Here is a 20685-nt window from a genome sequence, read left to right as displayed (position 1 = left end):
GGTCTTTTGGGATTCTAATAAATTTCCACCTGGGGTGGGACTGCTCACTAGGCTCCAGTTCACCAGTCCCAAGAAGATACCACCCTAGAGGCTGGCAGGAAACTACTGGATAAAACCAGAACCTCAGCCCTGCCCTGCTACTACTACTGTGATCAATGGCAGGGGTGGGGTGGGGAAGGTATCCCACACTCCAGAAGCCTCTAGAAGCTGCCCAAATGGAGAGGCCAGGGACCAGCAGAAGCACGTACAGAGAACCATTGCCACCTAGGGGGATGAGAGGTCCTCCTCAGGAATGTCCTTCCCCCTCCAGCCCTGGTGTCCCCAGGACACTACACCTTGGAGCACCCACCTCCTGCATGGAGCCACACCAAACCTATTACCTCCTCCCAGCACCGGCACTGACCCCACCTCAAGGAGACAACCCTGCTTTGCATCCTCTCAAGCCCCAGCCTGCTGGGCCTGAGCCAAGGAACATCCCAAGCTGAGCAGGGCTAAACCAGAACTCCCCAATCTCCCCTCCACATCACTTCTGGAGGGTAAAGACACAGGGCTAAAAGACACAGGGCAAAAGAAGAAAATGCCAAACTAGGTGGCAGGGGCCAAGGGGGTGGAATATGTCCCTGGTGACAGGAGACAGGCCAGTCCAGGCAGTGAGCTAGAAGAGGCCACCAGGGCAGGGAGGCAGGAGGGACTGGAGACCTGTCCTGGCCAGGGGCCTCCCAGGGGAGGGTAGGTAGATGGGAACCCGTGTGCAGGCCCCATCCTGACTGTGAGCCAGCCACACTGAGGAAATCCAGGAAGACCAACTGGGCATGCTACGAGGAGGCAGGCAGGGCTCAAAGGCCCAGCCACCTCAGCCAGGCCCAGCCACCTTGGGCACAGAGCCCAAGAGGTGGTGGCCCAGCCCCAGCACACCCCTTGTCTGGGCCTGCTGGCAAACAGATGCCAGGAGCAGAAGGGAGCCAGCCCAGAAGACAGAGTCCCAGGGCCCATTCTCTAGCTGTGACCAGGGCACTAGGTCTCCCTAGGGACAGGGGTGGAGGCCCCTGACTAAAGATGGCTCCAGAGGCCCTGGATACAGGTGCCAAGGGGCAGGCATGCTGCTCCCAAGAGGTCCCTGGGTTCAATCTAGAGATGGGGGCCCATGGGGACAGCTGCTGGTGACCCCACAGGTCTGGAGCACAGGCTATGATACTCTAGGGAATCTCCTCCAGGATCCTTCAGGGGGGCAGTAGGGTGAGGAGGAGGCAGCTTTAGGCTAAGTCAGGGTGAGCTGTGCGCGTCAGGACGGGGTCTGGCTCTCCTCTCTGCACAGCAGGCTGCTAAGAGCCCGTCCCCCACCCCCTGCAAGGGTGTAGGGCAGCTGGGGTTGGGAAGATGTGGCTCCAACCAGGCCCCCTGAGATCATCTCAGGCAGAGGAATCAAAGCTTCTCCCCGTTTCTCCCTGCAGAACCTCAAAGGATGGGAAAGCTGGCTCCATTCTCTCAGAGGCTAGAGGGATGGACAGGACAGCAAGTACACAGATGAATCCAGAGTGTGGGTGTGCACAGAGTTTACTCCAGAGTGTGCTTGTGCACAGAGCCGAGCGTGTCCTCCTGAGGAGCCTCAGGACCCTTAGCCTGACATCTTGGCTGAGGGGCTGTCCCCATATGCCAAGAACACATCTGCAGGCTGGGGTTACAGCTTAGTGGTAGAGCGCCTGCCTAGCACATGTGAAGCACTGGGTTTGATCCTCAGCAACACATAAAAATAAATTTAAAAACTTATTAAAAAGAAAAAAAAAAAAAAGAACACATCCACATAAGAAAGGCCCACCTTGAGGTCCAGATGTGCAAGGCAGCTGGGGAAAGCGCCAGGAGCTGTTTGCCAGGGCCCGGGTGCTGCCCAGCGGTGACAGCCCACAGCAAAAGCACTCACCACCAGGGAAGCTCACTGACAGATTCAGAGCCACCAGGAGCACCATGGAGAAGTCTCCACCGAGTGCAGGCCAGGAAGGATGAGGCACTAAAGGCCTCCTTCAGGCCAGGAAGGATGAGGCACTAACGGCCTCCTTCAGGCCAGAGGGAAGTTTCTTCCCTGTGTCTCACCTCATCCCTCAGCATCCCCACCTTTCAGGCTGCCAACTGCCCCAACTGAGATGCCAGTGCCCAGGACCTGGGCAACGTGAGGCAGTCGCCTAGGAAAGGGACTTTTGTGCCTGCGCCATGACGAGGCACACACCTCTCCACTCCTGGGCACCTGCCCTTCATGGTTCCTTCTGGGGTGGAGGCAGAGGAGAGGCCCAGCCTGCTGCAGAAAAGTCACCCATACCTCATGCAGAGCTTCACCAGCCCCTGGGTGGGACATTGCAGGTGGCGGGGAGTGTCCAGCCCCCCAGGCTTGGAGGGGATTCCTGGGATGCTGAACAAGTTGCTGGGACAAGAAAGGACCTCCTGAGCCTGCCATCAGGACAAACTGCAGGGACAAGATTTACCCACCTCGGCCGGCACAAGCTCCATGAGCATGGGCCAGAGAGCACACACAGAAGGTCTGAGGGTCACACCAGGCTCTCCAGGGCACATCCTCCTTCCTTGTTGGGGTTGTCTGTGTTTTAATTTGCGATGACTCAAAGATGGGAAAGCCACTCAATCTGGGTCCTGAGGGTGGGCTTACACCTGGGACACATTCCAGAGTTGGACCTGCTTAGGACCTGGAGTGGCACATGCAAGTCCCTGAGCCAAGGTGCCCGCCAGCAGCCACCTTGTGCTTTATAGTGCCAAGTGGGAACAACCTCTTTCCTTGCATACATTCTCCTATCCTGCACTGTTCCTGGTTTGACCTATTAGACCAATTAAAAAACGACAGCAGGGGTGAAGGGCATCAGGGGATGAGGTCCTAAGAAGACTGTGGCTTGGCCTTGGGGTGCTCCCTCCTGCCCTCTCCCTCCCCCTCTCTCTGATCCCTGGCTCTGGGAAAGCTCTGGCCTGAGCAGCCCTAGGGAGAGGCCCTGCAGGGAGGCATTAAAGGCCCCCTGCTAACCCCAGCTGACACCACCTCCATGCCGCCACCGCGGCCACCGCCACCACCACCACCAACACCACCAAGACCCACACCCAAGAGACCTGAGCCAGAGCCAGAACCCCAGGGGGCCCCCTGACCTGGGACATAAAAGCCAGATGCACAGGGTTTTAACTGGGGGAGCTTGCCCAGTTAGCCCAAGGCAAAGAAACCCCAGAAACCATTAGGAAAAGCCTGGGAATTGCAATGATACGGAGACTAAAATTTTCTACTTGACCCCCAACAACTTCTCAAACCAGTGTGTGAAAGACTTGACAGAGTGGCGAAAGCGAGCTTCAAGATGTGATCGAGGGCTCCTGTGTTACCAGGTAGAGACCTGGAGCCAACCAACAAGCAAAAAGGCAGATGACCAAGTAGCAATAGGGGCAGAGGAGAGGAACGGAAACGCAAAGGGCTTCCACACGGGGCAAGCGACTCTATTGGAGACCGTGGGCTTCCAAGACTGCTGTTCGCTCAGCGCTCAGTGCTCAGTGCTCAGCTAGGTGACTAAACTACAGGCAGTCCCTGGATCTGCAGGAAGATCAACCAGGGCAGTGTGGTGGAGCCCAGCAGTCTTCGGGGTGGGTGTCCGTGCCCCACGCCGCGGGAAGGCCTGTGCAGCAACACCCAGAAGTTGGGAGGCTCCGCCTGCCAGGGAAGGAAGGCGGCAACCAGCCTTTCCAGGCTCCTTTGTGGGAACCAGTTCGGCAGGTGTTCCCAGGCACGCTGCAACGTGGGAAGCACGGGGAGGGACGGAGGGAGGGCGGGTTCCCGTTTGCAGGGCTTTCTCTGCGGGGCTCACCTTGACCTACCTCCCCAGGAAGTGAGAGGGCCCCAGCCGGTGCCCAACCACTGGTCGTCCTGGCGCACAACAGGAATCCCCCGTGGCAAACCACCCTGTCGAGTGACACTGGGAGACCGTCACCTTCCTGCGTCCCCATCTCCAGAAGCGTGGACAGACGCCTCTGACAGGCGCCACGTCCTCCCGCGACCAGGCTGCCCGCTCGGCCCTACTGTGCACAGCACCCTGTATGCAGGAGGAGGGGGCGTCCGTGCTTGGCAGCGAACCCGCCCAGAGACACACTCAGGAACGTTCGGCGAACGCAGCGGGCTGGGATGGAGAGAGGCCGCCACACGTCGGGGCCCCGGGGCCGTGAAGCTCACCACAGGCGGCGCCAGAGAGCTCGGGCCCGAGTGGGCGTGGCCCGAGGTGGGGCGGCCGTGCTACAACCGCCAGCCCCGTGAGGTCGCCAGTTCTCCTTCCCCGTCTCCCAATCTCCCTGGGAGCGCTACGAATCCGTCCCGGACCTTCTAGCAGGCCGCGCTGACCCTCAGAACGGGGACCTGTGGGGGGAGGGAACGGGCGGGCTCATCGCGGCCCATGGGCTCCCGGGCCCCGGATCCCGCGAGCGGGGAGGCTTCCCCTCGGCTCCTTCCGCAGGGACGGTCTAGGCGCCCGGGTCGTAGGGGAAGGGGGGCCTGGGAGCCGCAGGCGCGGGAACATCACCGCGCCACACCCCTCGCCCCCGCCGCCTCACGCCACTTCGGCTGCCCCACCCACCGGAAGGTCCCTCCCGGCCTCCTGCCCTACCATTCCGGCTAGCTTCACCAATAAGGAAGCTCAGTTCGAAAGGGCGTCCCGCCCCCCTTCTTGTGACGGACGCTTCTTCTGCTCAATGGAGTCCACCCCGTCGCGTTCGCGCTCCCACAGGCGGGGCTGTAGTGCGTTGGGGCTGTTTTGTGCTTGGGGCTGGAGCTGAGTGCGGCTGCGCTGCTCTCCCTTGCGCACCTAACGCTGCAGGGCCGTCTTTGGGTTGTGCGCTGGGACTTTCGAATTCTTGATTCACCGGAAGTTGCCTAGCACACCCAGGAGGCGGGTGACTCTTCCCCGAAGTTCCCCGAGCCTGGGCATCTTGCCCGACAGTGATGCAGCCTCAGAAGCCTGAGGAAGCCGCGCCGGGTATCGCTCCTGTGCGGGCGTGGGGCGCTGGGCCAGTCCAGTCGTCCATTGCCCAAGTTCCTCTCACCATTACCCCAGCCAGGACACAGCCCCCCGCCGCTGACCTTTAAAAGACTCAGCCTCCCTCTTCCCGCCTAGTCCGTGGCAACCAGTAATCTTGTTCCCCGTGTATACAATTTCGTCCCTGGAAGAGTGTTGCCTCAACCTAACCACATGGGCAGCCTGCAACAGCTTCTGGGTGGGCTGGTGTTCGCGCAGCCTGATTCTCTGCAGAGCCTTGCGAATTATTGCATGCGCCAGGAATTCTCCCTCTTACTGCTATGTAATAGTCCACGCTGCGGTTCAAAGGGCATCCGTGCCCTTATTTCAAAGGATGTCACCCCTCATCCTTCAAGACCAGCTGGTGGTTTAAATCCCCACCAGCACTACCAGAGGATTCTCTTATCCCCAAAGCTCACTCGCTATAGTCCACCTGTGTAAGGTTTGCCATTCTGCCGGTGTAAGGTACTATCCTATTGTGTTGGATTTTGCATTTTCCTGCTCCACGCTGAGCATGCTCCCTCATCATAAACTCATCCTCCATCTGGGCTTCTGAGTCAGGGAATTAACTGCCCGTGCCCTGAGGGTGCCTGTCACATGCTGTGGCTGGGGTACTTATCTTGGCAAGAAAAACCAGCCTCGGGGCTGAGTATGTGGCTCAAACGGTAGCGCGCTCGCCTGGCATGCGTGCGGCCCGGGTTCGATCCTCAGCACCACATACAAAACAAAGATGTTGTATCCGCCGATAACTAAAAAATAAAATTAAAATTCTCTCTCTCTCTCTCTCTCTCTCTCTCTCTCTCTCTCTCTCTCTCTCTCTCTCTCTCTCTCTTTTAAAAAGAAAGAAAGAAAGAAAAACCAGCCTCTACCTCAGAGCAAAGCCTGCCCAAGGAAGGGACGTGACCTTTGTCCTTGGGGAAAGACCCACAGAGCACTCCTAGGCACATTCCCACCCTGCTAAGTGGTTTATCTACCAATAACAGGAGAGATCTGCTGCCCCAGGTGTCCCTGACTCAGTCAGGCTAGGTGGGGACCCATAGCAGCCCCCTAGCAGCCACCAATCATCATGAGACAGGGAAATACCTGGGATGCCAGATGACCCTCCAGTAGTTTATGGTGGTCGATAATGTGTTGGGAAACTGTGTAGTTCAGCACGAACACCCCTCTTGGCTTAAACCAATCAGTTCAAACGAATCCCCCTCTTGTAATCAATCACCCCTACCCAACTTGTTCCTGCCAGTGAATGTGCTAATCATGTTTTAGAGTTGTTTGATTTTTCCCGTGGTGTGTGATGATTTGCTAAGAGAGGCTATGATGTATGTGAAGTCCCTGCCTTCCCCAAAGAGTGTATAAAACTGCTGCAAACCCTGGGCTCAGGGCCTCTCAGCGTCACCAGTTGCTGTGTGCGTGCGGAGGACTCGAGCTAGCTCACAATAAACACCTCTTTGCTGCTTACATCGATCTTGCTCTCTGGTGGTCTTTTGGGGGTCCCGAATTTGAGCATAACAGGCACTGTCTTCCCTCATTCTGTCTCTTCTGAACAGCTCTGCTGTGTGAGGCCCATGAGAAGTCTCAGGTTTTTATGTGAATACACTTATGAAACTAGTACTTGATGATTTCTGAGTGGTCTGTCTGTCCAGGATGTCCCCCATGCTATAACACTATTCGATATTTCCTTCCGTTGTTTTCAGACCTGTGACTGATTCTGTGTTCCACTCTTTCACCATTTGGACTTCACCTCTGCCTTTCTGTGGGGCGAAAGAAGCTTTTGAGAAGATTCTCGGGGTTTTGCAAACACATCGTGGGGCACCCTGGTCTTTCTCCCCTGGCCTCGGGAGTGCCCTGGGCTCCAGGTGTGCAAGTTGCAGAGCAGCCTGAATCCTGAGTCATCTCCTGGAGCAGGGGCTTAGAGGAAAGGCATGGGTGGCTCTGCCTGTGGCCGGAACAATGAAATGGCAGGGTCCGTGGTTTCCAGCAGCTGGCTTTAAGGACAATGGCTAACACAGGATCTGACTTCCTATCTTGTATAGGTCAGCCAGACAACTCTGTCCCACTATGGCACACTGCAAGTGGCCTTCCCCCATCGGTCATAGGTGCCACACTCAGAGCAAATGCCCGGCCACCTGTGGATGAGCCTCTCACCTCAGCACATTTGCAGGGAATTATTGCTCTGCATCTTCTTACGCCCCGTGGAACCTGCCTGCTCCTTTAGTATGACCTCCCAGATGCTTTTGGTCATTCTTGGGGGTTTTCTTCTCCGTGTGACCTTTCCCGTCGCCTTATGTACTGCCAGGAGAGACCCACATCCCTGGCTTCTCTGAACTGTGGCAGTGAGGTGAGAAGGTGCTGGTCCTGGGCATTGCCTTGTTCCAGAAGACCCTGGGTGTCATCTGGGCTGGAGGAATGGACTTTTCCTGCTGGCCAAGGCCAGGCAGTGTCGGGGGCAGCAAGCAGTTCCCTAGTGCCCTTCCTGGGGGCATGAAGCACTGTTACTTAGTCTCTTACTTCTGGGAGGCTCTTTCTCTTGCTGAGGTAGCATGACCCTCATGGTGGTCATGATGGCTATGAGGTCGATGGTGTGGGATGATTCCTCTATGTGTACTAGACTATGTGTAGTAAAGAAAGGATGAGGAGCTGGGGTTGTGGCTCAGTGGTGGAGCGTTTGCCTAGCATGTGTGAGGCACTGGGTTTGGTCCTCAGCATCACCTATAAATAAATACAATAAAGGTCCAAATAAAATAACACCAACTTAAAAAAAAAAAAAAAAGAAAGAAAGGATGAGATTGGGTTCCTCTTTTTTTTGTATTGGAGATTGAACCCAGGGGCACTTTACCACTGGACTACATCCCCAGCCCTTTTTTTTTTTTTTTTTAATTTTCCTTATTTTGAGGCCGGGTCTCAGTAAAATGTTGACGCTGTCCTTGAACTTGTGAGCCTCTTGCCTCACTCTCCCCTGTTGCTAGGATTACAGGCATGTGCCAGTACCCCCAGCTTGGGTTCCTTAACTGTCAGCTCTAGTCACAGTAAGAGGACCAGGGGCCTCTCTGAACAGCCCTCAAAATCCTATTCCTAGGGGCTGGGATTGTGGCTCAGTGGTAGAGCTCTCGCCTAGCATGCGTGAGTCACTGGGTTGGATCATCAGCACTGTATAAAAATAAAAAAATAAAGGTATTGTGTCCACCTACAACCATATGTACACACACACACACACACACACACACATATATATATATATATATTTATGTATATCATTTTTTAAATCCTTTTTTCCCTTTTTCTTGTAGGACTGACAACTCCAACAATCAAACCCAAAGGTTAAGTGTTTGGTGTTCAGAAGGCAGTATTTTTAATTTCCAGCCTCACCACCTTTCTCCTGTGAAAATGTAGGCTGTTGTTGGGCAGAAGTCCCTTTGAACCTCACTTACCAATGAAAGTCACTTGACTTCCTGAGTTGAGGGACTGGTGTTCTTTTTCTGGAAAGGTGTGTGATAGCTTTTCCTGGGCAAGAGCCTTGCAAGGACTCATTCCTTACTTTTGAGACCTTCTACAACTACCCCTTGTTGCCATTAGACCCACTCCTGTGGTCTGACTAGGCTGCTTGTTTTCCTCATCCAGATGGGGAATCAAGTATGGGGTCATTTCATGTTTCCTGAATCCCAGAGCTTCAACTTTTCTCATCCCAACCTGAGTCTGTATGAGAAATGTATCACCATGACCTGGCAGGTGGAAGCTCCCATGATTTCCCGTGGTAAGTCAGAGCATCCCTGGGTGCTGTTTGTGGTGCACGAACTATGGTGGTAGAACTCAACTCTGAGGTCTTGTTTTGGAGATCTGACTGAAAGGGAACTTGCTTTTTTCTCCATGGCTTTTCTCGTCCTTTTAGAGTCCAGACAGGTACCATGTGCCCCATATGTACCTCTTATTTTTTGGTACCGAGGATTGAATTCAGGGGCTCGTAAACACCGAGTCACACCCCCGCCCCCGCATTTTTTATATTTTATCAAAGACAGGCTTTCACTAAGTTGCTTGGCGCCTCGCTAAATTGATGCGGCTGTCTTTTAACTCGCGATCCTCCAGTCTCAGCCTCCTGGGCCTCTGGGATTACAGGCTTGCGTCATTGCTCCCAGCCCATGTATACTTCCATAACCTTCTGCATCCCAGTTTTCCCTTTGCTCTAGCCGTCCCTCCATCCTTCGCCACTGCTCAAACCCCACGGTTAGGTGCACTGAGAGATAGCAGGTGAGAGAGGTTCCTGCCCAGCCCGGCAAATCAGTGTGAAATCTGGGGCTGTCAGTGTGCGTCCCTGGTGGTGTGAGTGATGTTGATTGGTTGTGGCTGAGTGAGTGACGGGACAAAAGCCAATGACGTACATGGATTGGCTGGGTTGCCAGAGGAATGAGCGGCAGGCGCAAGGCAGGCGGGCGCGAGGTACCAGCGCCAGGCAGAGTCAAATGGTGGGTAGAGGGAGTCCGAGCAGAGAATAGGTGGTTGGGCGGGGGTGGAGGGGCAGGCCAGTAGCTAGGGTTATAGAGGAGGAAGACTGGAAATGGACAGGGAAGGCAGATCAGAGTTGCTGTCCACCCCAATACAGTCAATCCCTGACAAGGAGTGTAGGGATGAGCTGATGGGGTGGAACAGCTGGGATCTGGTGAGAATTTAGGGCGTGGTTGGGAAGTAGGAACCTACCAGTGGGCAGGGCGGGCCTGAATGTGGACATTTCCATGGCAATGTAAAATCCTGACCTCTGCCTGTAAACAGATACCATGGTCATCCACCCTTTACAAATGAAAAAATGGAGTTTAAAAAAGGTTAGTAGGACCCTGCTATCAACAAGCAACAATCTGGGGATTAAAGTCAGGTGGTAGCTGACACCAGAGTACCTGGTGGGTTGCTTCTCTCAGGACAGCGTATGGATTGAATCCAGAGCTTTTCACATGCAAGGCAAGTGCTCTACCACTGAGGTACATCTCCAGCCCTTACACTGCCATCTTTATCTGGCTGGTCCATTTCTTATTAATAATGGATTATAATATGTAATGCTTTATAGATCACTCAGTACCTTCCAGTCATTGTTTCATTTACTGCTCACAAAACTAAACACACACTAAATGACAAGACACTCAAAAGGGCAATTACCATACAACTCAGCAATTCCATTCCTAGCCATACACTTACCCAAAGTGAAAATACAACTCTACACCCCAACTTGTGTATGTGAATGTTTACAAAAGCACTATGCAGTGAAAACAGAATCACCCAAATGTCAATCATCTGATGAATGGAAAAAATGTGGTCTACCATAGAACAGAATATTATATGGCTGAAAAATGAATAAAGTTCTGACACTGGCTACATGAATAAACCTCAAATGAACTGTTTAGTAAAAGAAACCAGAAAAAAACCCTCATACTGTAAGATTCCATTCTTATGAAATATCCAAAATTGGTAAATTCATAAACAGTAGATCAGTGGTTGCCAGATACTGGGAAGGTACATGAAGACATTTTTAGTGGGGCTAGAAACTGAACCTAGGGCTTCATGCTTTCCAGGCAAACACTCTACCACTGAGTCACATCCCCAGCCCAAATATTTTTTGTACTGGGGATTGAACTCAGGGGCACTTACCCACTGAGCCACATCCCCAGCCCCTGCCCCTTTCTTGAGACAGGGTCTTGACTTTGAAGTTGCGATCCTCCTGACTCAGCTCCCAAGCTGCTGGGATTACAGGCATGCACCATCATGCCCGGTTACATGGAAAGTAAGAAAGTGCACAGTGTTTCTTTGGAGGGGGGGTGGGCAATAAAATGTTTTTAAATTAACTTGCTGTGGCTGTGCACTGAACTGTACACAGTCTTCTAAGACAGAATCAATCATGCATGTTTCTGCATGAAGCATGAGAAACAATTACCCTGAGATGGTGAGAAATGTGATGTAAAAAAAATTGATCATTTGCATTTGATCAATTTTCTATAATCATCCTCTATCATGTTACCTTTACAAAATAATATTGAAATCTTATGAAGTGAGTAGAATAACTATACTCATTTTACAGGCCAGGAAAATAGCTCAGGGGTACAGAAGGGCAGGAGTAAAATGAGTAGGCCTTGAGGACTCCAACTCCTACGCTGGTCTCTACAGCTCATGCTAAAACAATTCCTTGGGCACAACAGTCAAGACTCCAAAAATCCCTAATGACCACTTAATGGTGGTAATAAAAATAAGGAATATGATATACCAGGCACACCTGGTATGATTTTAAAACTCAGGCCCATCTTTATCTGGCTGGTACCTTTCTTGTGTTCTGGCTGCTGGGAATGAGTTGGCTCAGGGGTGAATTTTCAAGCCATACATGATTCTCTAGTGAGGATTCTGCAGGCTAGCCTATTATCCTTTTCCATGTTTATTCTTGGGGCTAGGGCTCTCTCCATCTGTTTTAGACAGAAGCTCCTCTCATATTTAGGACCTCTCTTATTCAAGGAGAAATCAAATCTCATGGAAGGCGCAAACAAAATAAAGCAGCTGCTTTTGCAATGCTTTATTAACAACAACTTGAACAGTATAGGGACCAGGTCTAGCTGTGCCCTCATGTTTTCACAGAACAGTCACCACAAGCAGCACAGGACATCCTAACAGCTTTGGCTACTGCTCGACAGCCTCTGAATTGTGGTTGGGAGATGAAGGCAAACAACAGAGGAAACTCTGGTGCAGCTGAAGTCACACATTACCCAGGAAACTACAGGTAAGAAGGCAGCACATGGAATCTCAAACTGGGAATGGCAGTATATGAAACCAGGGCTACTGTGGTCTATAATTCAATGCACATTTTGTTCTCTTATGAGGGAAATACACTTAAGAAACTGTCACTTCTACAGTGATCCTCACCTATTTATGTGTAGGAAATTTAATATCAGATGGTTGCTATTTCTTGTCACTTAAAATTTATAATCCACTTTAATGATTCAAAAAGGAGCACATGTATATATATAGTCATTGTTTAAAAGGAAAGTGGTTAACTGGGATTTGTGAATTAGGAATAAAGAAAGGTGTTAGCTGGCTTTAAGGAGAGCAAAGGTCAAGAGTTTCAACAATGGTTTTAGAACAAGCCTAAATATAAGGTACAGAGGCCAGTCTTCTAAGACAGAATCAACAGCTATTTTAGTTCATCAACATGCATTTCACAGCCACGATGATGTGTCTGGCACTGATTCCAAATGTATCCAGCAGCTCGCTGGGTCTCCCGCTCCGAGGCACTCCCATCACTGCCAGCTGATGAACCAGGATGTCAGGCTCCATGGAGACAGCTGCAGAGACAGCTTCCCCAATGCCACCTGGGGAAGCAAGGGATATTAGGAACTTTTCTGGAGGTAGCTAGTGAGCCTTAAAGCTACAAAATATACAGACCTTTGAACTTGCTGGCTCCCACGGGGAAATATTTTCCCTAGTCATGAATCACATAGTCTTCTCCAACTGGCCTAAGGAGTTCTCATCTTAAATTCCAAGACTCCAGTTCGCTCCCACCCCCTCATATAACAGGGTCTACTCTCAACCTAGGCTCCATGGATGTGGGAGGGTCTATGGAGCAGATTCTCAAAACTGTGAAGGATGTCAAAACCACTAAGATGAACCAATGAACTGTGCAGGTTCATTGTGCAGACAAGCAGGTCGAGGCTATTAGCTTGCAAGATTGGCCCTCAGCTGGTGCAAGCAGCTTGCACTGCTGGGATGATTTCTCTGCTGATATCAGTGGTCCCTCTGTCTGGACTATTTGTAAGAACAACATGGACTAAGCAAGCACCCACTTTTCTGCCAAGAATTGGAAATTTGTTATGTGCCTGGCAGGGGGTGTTAATGTGAGCAGCCCCCAATAGAAATGCAGGGCTCTGAGTCTCTAAGAGGCATACCTGGGCAGATATAGCACACATGAGAAGTGTTTTTCTCTGTGTGTCTCATGGCAGGGAGTGAGGTAGACTTCTCCAGTCTTCAACCAAGGTTCCTATACTAGTGGAACCCACCACATGCCCTTCTCCTGTGATAAACCTCAACCAGGAGGGCAACTGGGTGCCACATGCAGGGAGTGCTTCCAGAGAATCATTCATTAGGATGTGGTCCTGGGAGCCATCATGAGAACATATGAAGCTCCTCATCAGATCACATCATGTGGGTTAACCTTCTCAAGTCCAAGTGTCACTCAGCCCTCTCTCCCTCCCTACCACATGCTCTTTTCCTGCATTTGCTTTATTCTTTGCAAGGTACTATTTTGGGAGATGGCAAATAAACTACTAATCATTCAAAACTCAAAAGAAACTGTAAATAAAGCTTTGTGTGACTGCTCCCTGTTCAGTACTGAGTCAGCCACTCCTCTGTGTTGCCAACAACCCACCTTGGTGACTGGACAGTGTGCTGGGGACACACAAGTGCATTATGGGCTGGGTGAGAAGATCCCTACATGAATACACTTGCAAAGAAGAATAATAAAGGTATGTTGTGAACTAGGGATATGGCTCAGAGATAGAATGCATGTCCAGTATGTGTGAGGCCTTGGGTTCAATCCTAGAACTATCAAAAAAATGTTATCTTTGGGTGAGTAGTAGATGGGCATTGATGCCCAAGAGCATGGAACATCTCCAATCAAGGAAACAAAACAAACAAACAAACAAAAACACTTATTGCCAAAATAAATTTTCAAACACATTCATGATGCCTGCACACACCTTCTGGGTAGTGATCCTCCACTGTGATAATCCGGCCGCCTATGGTTCTTGCATTGGAAATGATGGTGGCAACATCCAGGGGTTTAATGGTAAACAGATCAATGACACGGATAAAAATATCTGAAGAAAGTAATACCAGCTTGGTGTAAGAAGCAGACTTAGAATATAGAATATGCAGGCACAAAAATAAACCTGTTGGGGCACATGAGGTAGGCAAACTCCTGCCTCTTCCAAGGATGAACTTGAATGTTCAGAAACAACCAACTGACCTTGTTTAGAGAGATCATCAGCAGCCACTAAGGCTTCATGCAGAGTAATTCCAGCTCCAATAACCGTGACTTTGTCATTGACACTTTGGCGGACAACCTGGTATAGCACCAACAAAACAAAGTACTGTGGTTACTACATCTAATTATGAATGCAATGCATCCCACTATTGTCATGTATGTAAGAAATAAATAAATAAAAAATAAAGCACATCTCAAATCAGAGGGCACTCTGCTACACTGCCATTCCCCAATGCTAATAATGTCACTTCTTAATAATTCACTAGAAAAAAGGCTGAATCAGATGCATTTAAAATCCTGACATACTCTTTTTTTTCAAATTTGTCTTCTCTTGACTTACAATACAAATTATTAAGTTCTTATATAATGCATAAATAAAATGATTCTTTAATGCCTAGCATGTACAGGCCCTGGGTTTGATCACCAGTACCCCTAGCCCAAATCACATATATACATATGTACATACACATCTATGTCCACTTTGCAAAACCCAACCATTTAATTACCCATGCCCATGAATGTTACCATATACATACATACACACTTTATTTTTATTTATTTATTTTTTTAGGGTTTGATTCTTTTTTTTATTAATTTTTATTGTTGGTTGTTCAAAACATTACATAGTTCTTGATATATCATATTTCACACTTTGATTCAAGTGGGATATGAACTCCCATTTTTACCCCGTATACAGATTGCAGAATCACATCAGTTACACATCCACTGATTTACATATTGCCATACTAGTGTCTGTTGTATTCTGCTGCCTTTCCTATCCTCTACTATCCCCCCATCCTTCACCATTAGAAAATTTCTTTCTTTTTCTCAGGACCAAGAAAATTTTAGGAAAAAAAAAGACAAAAGAGATGTAAGAAAGATCCTTCAGCTGGGTGCAGTGGTGCACGCCTATAATCCCAGTGGCTCAAGAGGCTGAGGCAGGAGGATCAAAGCCAGCCTCAGCAATGGCCAGGCCCTAAGCAACTCAGTGAGACCATGTCTCTAAATAAAATATAAAATAGGGCTGGGGATGTGGCTCAGTAGGTGACTGCCCGAGTCCAATCCCCAGTATTCCTAAATGGAAAAAAAAGGAGAGAGAGCAATGGCATTTTAAATTGTGTATTCTACTAAAGTATGATCTCAATGGTGTAAAATATATACATATGCCTAGGAAGAAAGCAGGAAGGAAACATGCCAAAATGCCCATAATACTCTGTAGGTAGTAAGTAGAGTCACAAACTTTCTCCACAGTCTTTTCTAATTTTCCCCATATGCATCTTGGACAGGTAGACACAGTAGGAAGTGGACAATTTGGTGGAGAGGCCCAGAGAGGCTGAGCTCACGTTTGGGCCCGAATCCTGGTCCTGGTGCTCAGGACCTGTGAAGCCTTGGGCAAGGTGCTTACTTTCTCTGATGCTCATCTACAATAAGGGCTGATAATCTGAGTTTCCCAGGGATTTTATGCAAAGTGCTCAGTAATGTCAAGCTTTAATCATGAGGCCTACAGATAAAGCTATATTCCACGCACAAAATAAACCACAGGGTCAAAGAATCTCCCCCAGCAAAATGGTTCATGGTTTTTTTTTTTTTTTAAACCTGGCTTTAGATCTATAAAATCTGAACCTAGCAGATATATATTACTCATTTGGACTGGTTTTTCTTGATTTTGTTTAATTTGAGGCTGTGATAAATTACAGTCAACAAATTCAAGTGCCTTTGAGTTGTTACAAGAGTTCAACAAAAAGACTACATTTGGAAAAGAGAAAAGTGCAGGTCAAACTAAACTGTCAGAAGGCTCCTTCCTAAGGAAAATCAGGCAAAGGTCACGAGTGACTTTTAAAAAAATTTTTTTCAGTTGTAGTTGGACACAATACCTTCATTTTATTTATTCATTTTAATATGGTGCTTAGGATTGAACCCAGGGCCTCACACATGCTAGGTGAGTGCTCTACCGCTGAGCCACAACCCTAGCCCCGTCACAATTGACTTTTTAAAAACAAAAGAAAAATAAAAAAATTATTGTTTGTGAGGATGCCTAGGGCAAGGTTTATAACAGTTCTCTTTACATAAATACGATACTGGATAACACTGCAGAACTTGAGCCTTACCTTAGCCTGTCCGATCTTAAAGGTTTCTTGAGGGGTATAAAGAACCGCAGTTTCTGGCCGGCTGGTTCGAATGAAACACATTCCCTAGGGCATAATGTAAACCAGACACACAATTTATAAAATCAAGCTATAAATTCCCATAAACCATCAGGAAGTGGGAAAGAGGAAGACTGAGTGTCTACTAACAATCAAACATACATTTTGAAGCAAGGGACAAATATGTACAACCACCAGTGAACTGGATTGTGCTACTGGGTCAGGCAATAGACCAAGTGGGACCCTGGCAGATGCCCTTAGTGACAAACTTCCCAAACTGTCCCTTTTATTAACTTAGAAAAGATTTCCCAAATTCTCATTGATTTATTCTGTCTCCACCGAACATACAGAGGCACTGATTCATGTTGACTAGAAAGCCCAGAATGTAATGTTAAAAATTAAGTTTTGCCACAATATAGCTTGTAATACTTCATTGTTAGAAAGACCTTAAACATATGAATGTAAAATGACTCACCTTTTCCCAATAAAATGTGTAAATAGAGTTTTACTATCAACTTGCATACATAAACATTTAGGAGCATAATAAAACCTCAAATGTCTAGTTAAAGTATTTGCTAACTTACATTAATATATAAATGATGCATTACAAACTAAAACATCAGCCAGGAAACATTGTGGGGAGCCACTCTGAATGACCCATGCCTTCCATTCTGAAGCAAGAGGCTCCAACCAATTACTACATTTTGTGATAACTTGGGCATTGTCCCAGCTCAGGAAGTCTAAGGCATGTCTTCAGATGTAGGTGTCACCCCTTGGGTTGAATTATATTCACCTATCCCTTGTAACCCTGCCCCTTCTGGCCTTTTTTGGATAGAACTTTCTAAGACTAAGGGTCCCCCAATAAAAGCCTACTTCTGAACGTGCTTGCTCTCTCTCACCAGTCCCTGGTGACTTTCTCTTGCTCTCCCAGTTGGGGAACTTGAGGCCGTGAGCGGAGAAGCCGTCCTGAAGCTTGTTTAAAGGTAAAGTGTGTGTCTGTGTTTTATTTGGTGTCCCTGGAAATTTACATGAGCGACTTTAAGTTCAGCTGCCCACACGGGTTGGGGGCAGCAAAACATTGCTTTTATTGGGCTTGGGATGTGGCTCAAGTGGTAGCGCTTGTCTGGCATGCCTGAGTCACTAGGTTCAATCCTCAGCACCACATAAAAGAAAATAAAGATATTGTGTCCACCTAAAACTAAAAAATAAATATTTAAAAAAAAACATTGCTTTCGTTCATTCATGTTATAAAGCAGCTTTATTTTGTGTGTCTTGAGATATAACCTAGCTAAAGGAAAAATGCACAAATGCTAAGTGTAGCCCCCCTGAACCTTGGCAAAGGGCACACACCATGTAACTAGCACCCAGCACGTCCAAAAGCTCAGAGTTCTTTCATGTCTCCTTCCAGTCATTCCCCTCATCCTGAGGGGCAACCTCTACTCTCATTTCCACCACAGCCTTGTTTTGCCTCTTGTGAACTTTCTAGAAATGGAATCAGATAACAAGTATAAAAGCATAAAACAATCTCCAAGATATAGTAAATAGGGGCTGAGGATGTAGCTCAGTGGTAGCGCACTTGTCTAGCATGTGCAAGGCCCTGGGTTCCATTCAACACCAAGAAAACCAAAAACCAAAAACCAAAAAAATAAAAAATAAAAAATAAAAAAAATAAAAATTCCACAACTCCCAAACAGTAAAAAAGTAAGTCCAGAATAATATGTATGATGTGAGCCCACTTCAAAAAAATCATAGAAATGTCTTTGCATATGTGTTGTGAATGTTCAGAAAGGAAATTCATGCACTCTGTCCTGAGTGTGCCAATGTTACCTGTGCAGAGGCATAGGTGAGGTACAGGGCCAGAGGTGCTGAGGGAGTCTGGTAAACATCATGGACAGGTTGGAAAAATACTGACATTATATTCCCTAAGCTCCCTTACAGCTAGGGTCTAGACAGGAATTTAACTCTACCATCTAATGTTATTGTACAAGACCTCCCAAGGGGAGCATATGTGGCTTTCTGAGCTGTTTCCAACAGTGAGCCAGAGCTGGGCATCCTGGGGTTTGTCTGCACTAGTACCTACTGTCCACTCTCTAGTTTTCTAGATTTTAAGAGGCAGTGGTGGCAGAAGCAGTGACTTCTTTATCCCTGGCTGAGGCAACTGGGTGTGCCTTGTTTTTGTTGCTTTGAGTCAGGGTCTTGCCGTTTCCTAGGCTGGTCTCAAACTCAAGGGATCCTCCCACTCCAGGTCTTGAGTAGAACTATAATGGAACTACAGATGTGCACCACTGCACCCAGCTTGGGTATATCTAAAAGTCCCATAGGCCTAGTAGTGGCCTCAAAGTGGCAGCTACACTGGTGGGTGAATACTCCACAGTTTGGGACGCCACCTGGATCCCACTCCTATGATTTCATAAGCATGCTTTGTTAAACCTCTTACCCATTTAGAATACCCAAAGTGCTTCCCATTTCTTGCCCTTAGCCCTGACTCAGATAGGCAGACAAGCTCTGTTCAGCATCCTTTCATATCATTTTTAAAAGTTCTTTATTTATTTTTATATGGTATTGAGGATCGAACCCAGTGCCTCACATGTGCCAGACAAGTGCTCTACCACTAAGCCACAACCCCAGCCCCTTTCATATGGTTTGAATCTGTTATAATGCCAGTGTGTCTGTGCACAAATTACCTGTTGCTGTAAAGATCATACTTAAAAAATAATACTATCACCACTGAGCTACATCCTCAGCCCCTATTTACTATATCTTGGAGATTGTTTTATGATTTCATACTTGTTATCTGATTCCATTTCTAGAAAGTTCACAAGAGGCAAAACAAGGCTGTGGTGGAAATGAGAGTAGAGGTTGCCCCTCAGAGACATGAAAAAGGGGGAAAATCCCATCAGTACCAAATTTGGAGCAGAGCCTTTTTTTCTGGTGCTGGGGATTGAACCCAGGGCCTGGTGCATGTGAGGCAAGCACTCTACCAAATAAGCTATATCCCCAGCCCCTTAGAGCATTTTCTGTCTCAACCAGTATCCCATTAAACATACCTTGGTATTGGCTGCTAAATAAATAGCATGTTCTGTGGAGACAGCATCACTTGGATAAAAAATAGTGCAGTTGGGAACTGCTCGGAACATGGCCAGATCTTCCAGGGCCATCTGGGAGGGGCCATCTTCACCTGAGAAAACCATAGCCCAACAAAAATATGAGCACAACACCTCCAATAAGCTACTCTCTGCCTGCTTACCTGCTCTTGAGAAGGAACAACTCTCATTGCCACAGAGTGCCCCAAACAATAGCAGAGCCCACCAAAATGGTCCAACTTTGATATTGCTGTAACTCATTATAATTTATATTGAGCTTTCACATGTCTATCTCCCTTGAGATCTAGATGAATCAAGTCAATCAACTGACCTTTCAGAATGACTGATCTCTGTCACTTGATACTAATACTGTCTAAGTTGACATGATGCTCTCTTCCCTGAGTTTTGGTGGCCTGAATTGGCCTGAGTCTCTAATCATTCCTATTCTACTTAGGAAGGTCCCCTCATGTTTTGCCCCTCCTTCTCTGCTCTTCTACCTTCTCCCCCTTAAGACACTGGGTTTTGTGGATTGGAGTATCTGACTCATTTCTCTAGGCTTTCCAAGTAGTTGAATGTCACACACCTTTGGGGACACCTCGGGGTGCTATTATAACTTAGTGTGCCTTAGAATGTATTTGGAAACAGTTCCTGGTCAGAAATTCTGTTGAAAGAGAAACTGCAATGTATGAAGTTGCAGTCTAGCTCTTCCCAGCAAGGAAGAGAACACCACTGTGCACACTGCCTTGCCTGGGACAATGGCCTACCCCCAGAAGTCCAGATCCTCTCTGGGTTGGACTTAAGAGCCACTTCTCCCTGTAGCTGACTTGATTTTCAAACTTACACAGAACCCAAGCCTGGGAAAAGACTCTGGGACTCTCTTCCAGGCCTCTAGCCCTGCCCACCTTTCAATGCTGCTGTGCCTCAGCAGCTTTGGTTCTCTGCTCCCTCCCTGGACAAGCATCTGCACCTGCAACCACCTGCCCAGCTGTGACTCCTAGCTCTATCCAGAGCCTTCTTAATCCAATCTAGCTAACCTAGGGAGTTACTTAGATGGCTCCCCAGTGTGCTTCTTCAGCATTATAGCAGCAAATGTAAGCATTAAATCTGCCTAGATGACCTGTCCCACCAAGCAGGTCAGGTGAATCATCTTTCCATCATTTCCACCATTCATGAACATGACTCCCTGCCATCTCCCAAGTGAGACTTGCTTTCAGATTTTCATACAGCTGCAGACCCTCCCAGCTGTTGGCAACGTTTTCTTTTTTCTCCAGGCTCTCTCAGGTTCACCCTTGGTTTTCCACCCTACTGCTAACTCCCACCCTATTTCAACCCTCTTGTGGGCTTCCCTACTTCCTGTTGTGTCCTTCTGTTCCTCCATGGAAGGTTACTGCTCCAGAAATGATTTCCGTCAGTCTATTTCCCTG

The 20685-nt window shown here is 48.3% G+C and overlaps 1 protein-coding gene across 2 annotated transcripts in view; it reads right to left on the bottom strand.

Moving 5' to 3' along the window:
- Nucleotides 1–12191: 12191 nt before the first annotated feature.
- The window catches only part of Tktl1 (transketolase like 1), a 36516-nt gene continuing 28022 nt past the window's right edge, over nt 12192–20685 (bottom strand). For both annotated transcript variants that reach the window (XM_077107155.1, XM_077107156.1), the window contains exons 9-13: nt 19226–19356; nt 16143–16226; nt 14017–14113; nt 13748–13867; nt 12192–12364 (exon numbers count right to left, since the gene is read on the bottom strand). In XM_077107155.1, coding sequence (XP_076963270.1) covers nt 12192–12364; nt 13748–13867; nt 14017–14113; nt 16143–16226; nt 19226–19356 — 605 coding nt within the window. The remainder of the gene's footprint in view (nt 12365–13747; nt 13868–14016; nt 14114–16142; nt 16227–19225; nt 19357–20685) is intronic.

The sequence above is a fragment of the Callospermophilus lateralis genome, chromosome X, assembly GCF_048772815.1.
Source record: "Callospermophilus lateralis isolate mCalLat2 chromosome X, mCalLat2.hap1, whole genome shotgun sequence".
Classification (NCBI taxonomy): domain Eukaryota; kingdom Metazoa; phylum Chordata; class Mammalia; order Rodentia; family Sciuridae; genus Callospermophilus; species Callospermophilus lateralis.
This window is presented reverse-complemented; position numbering and strand designations above follow the sequence as displayed.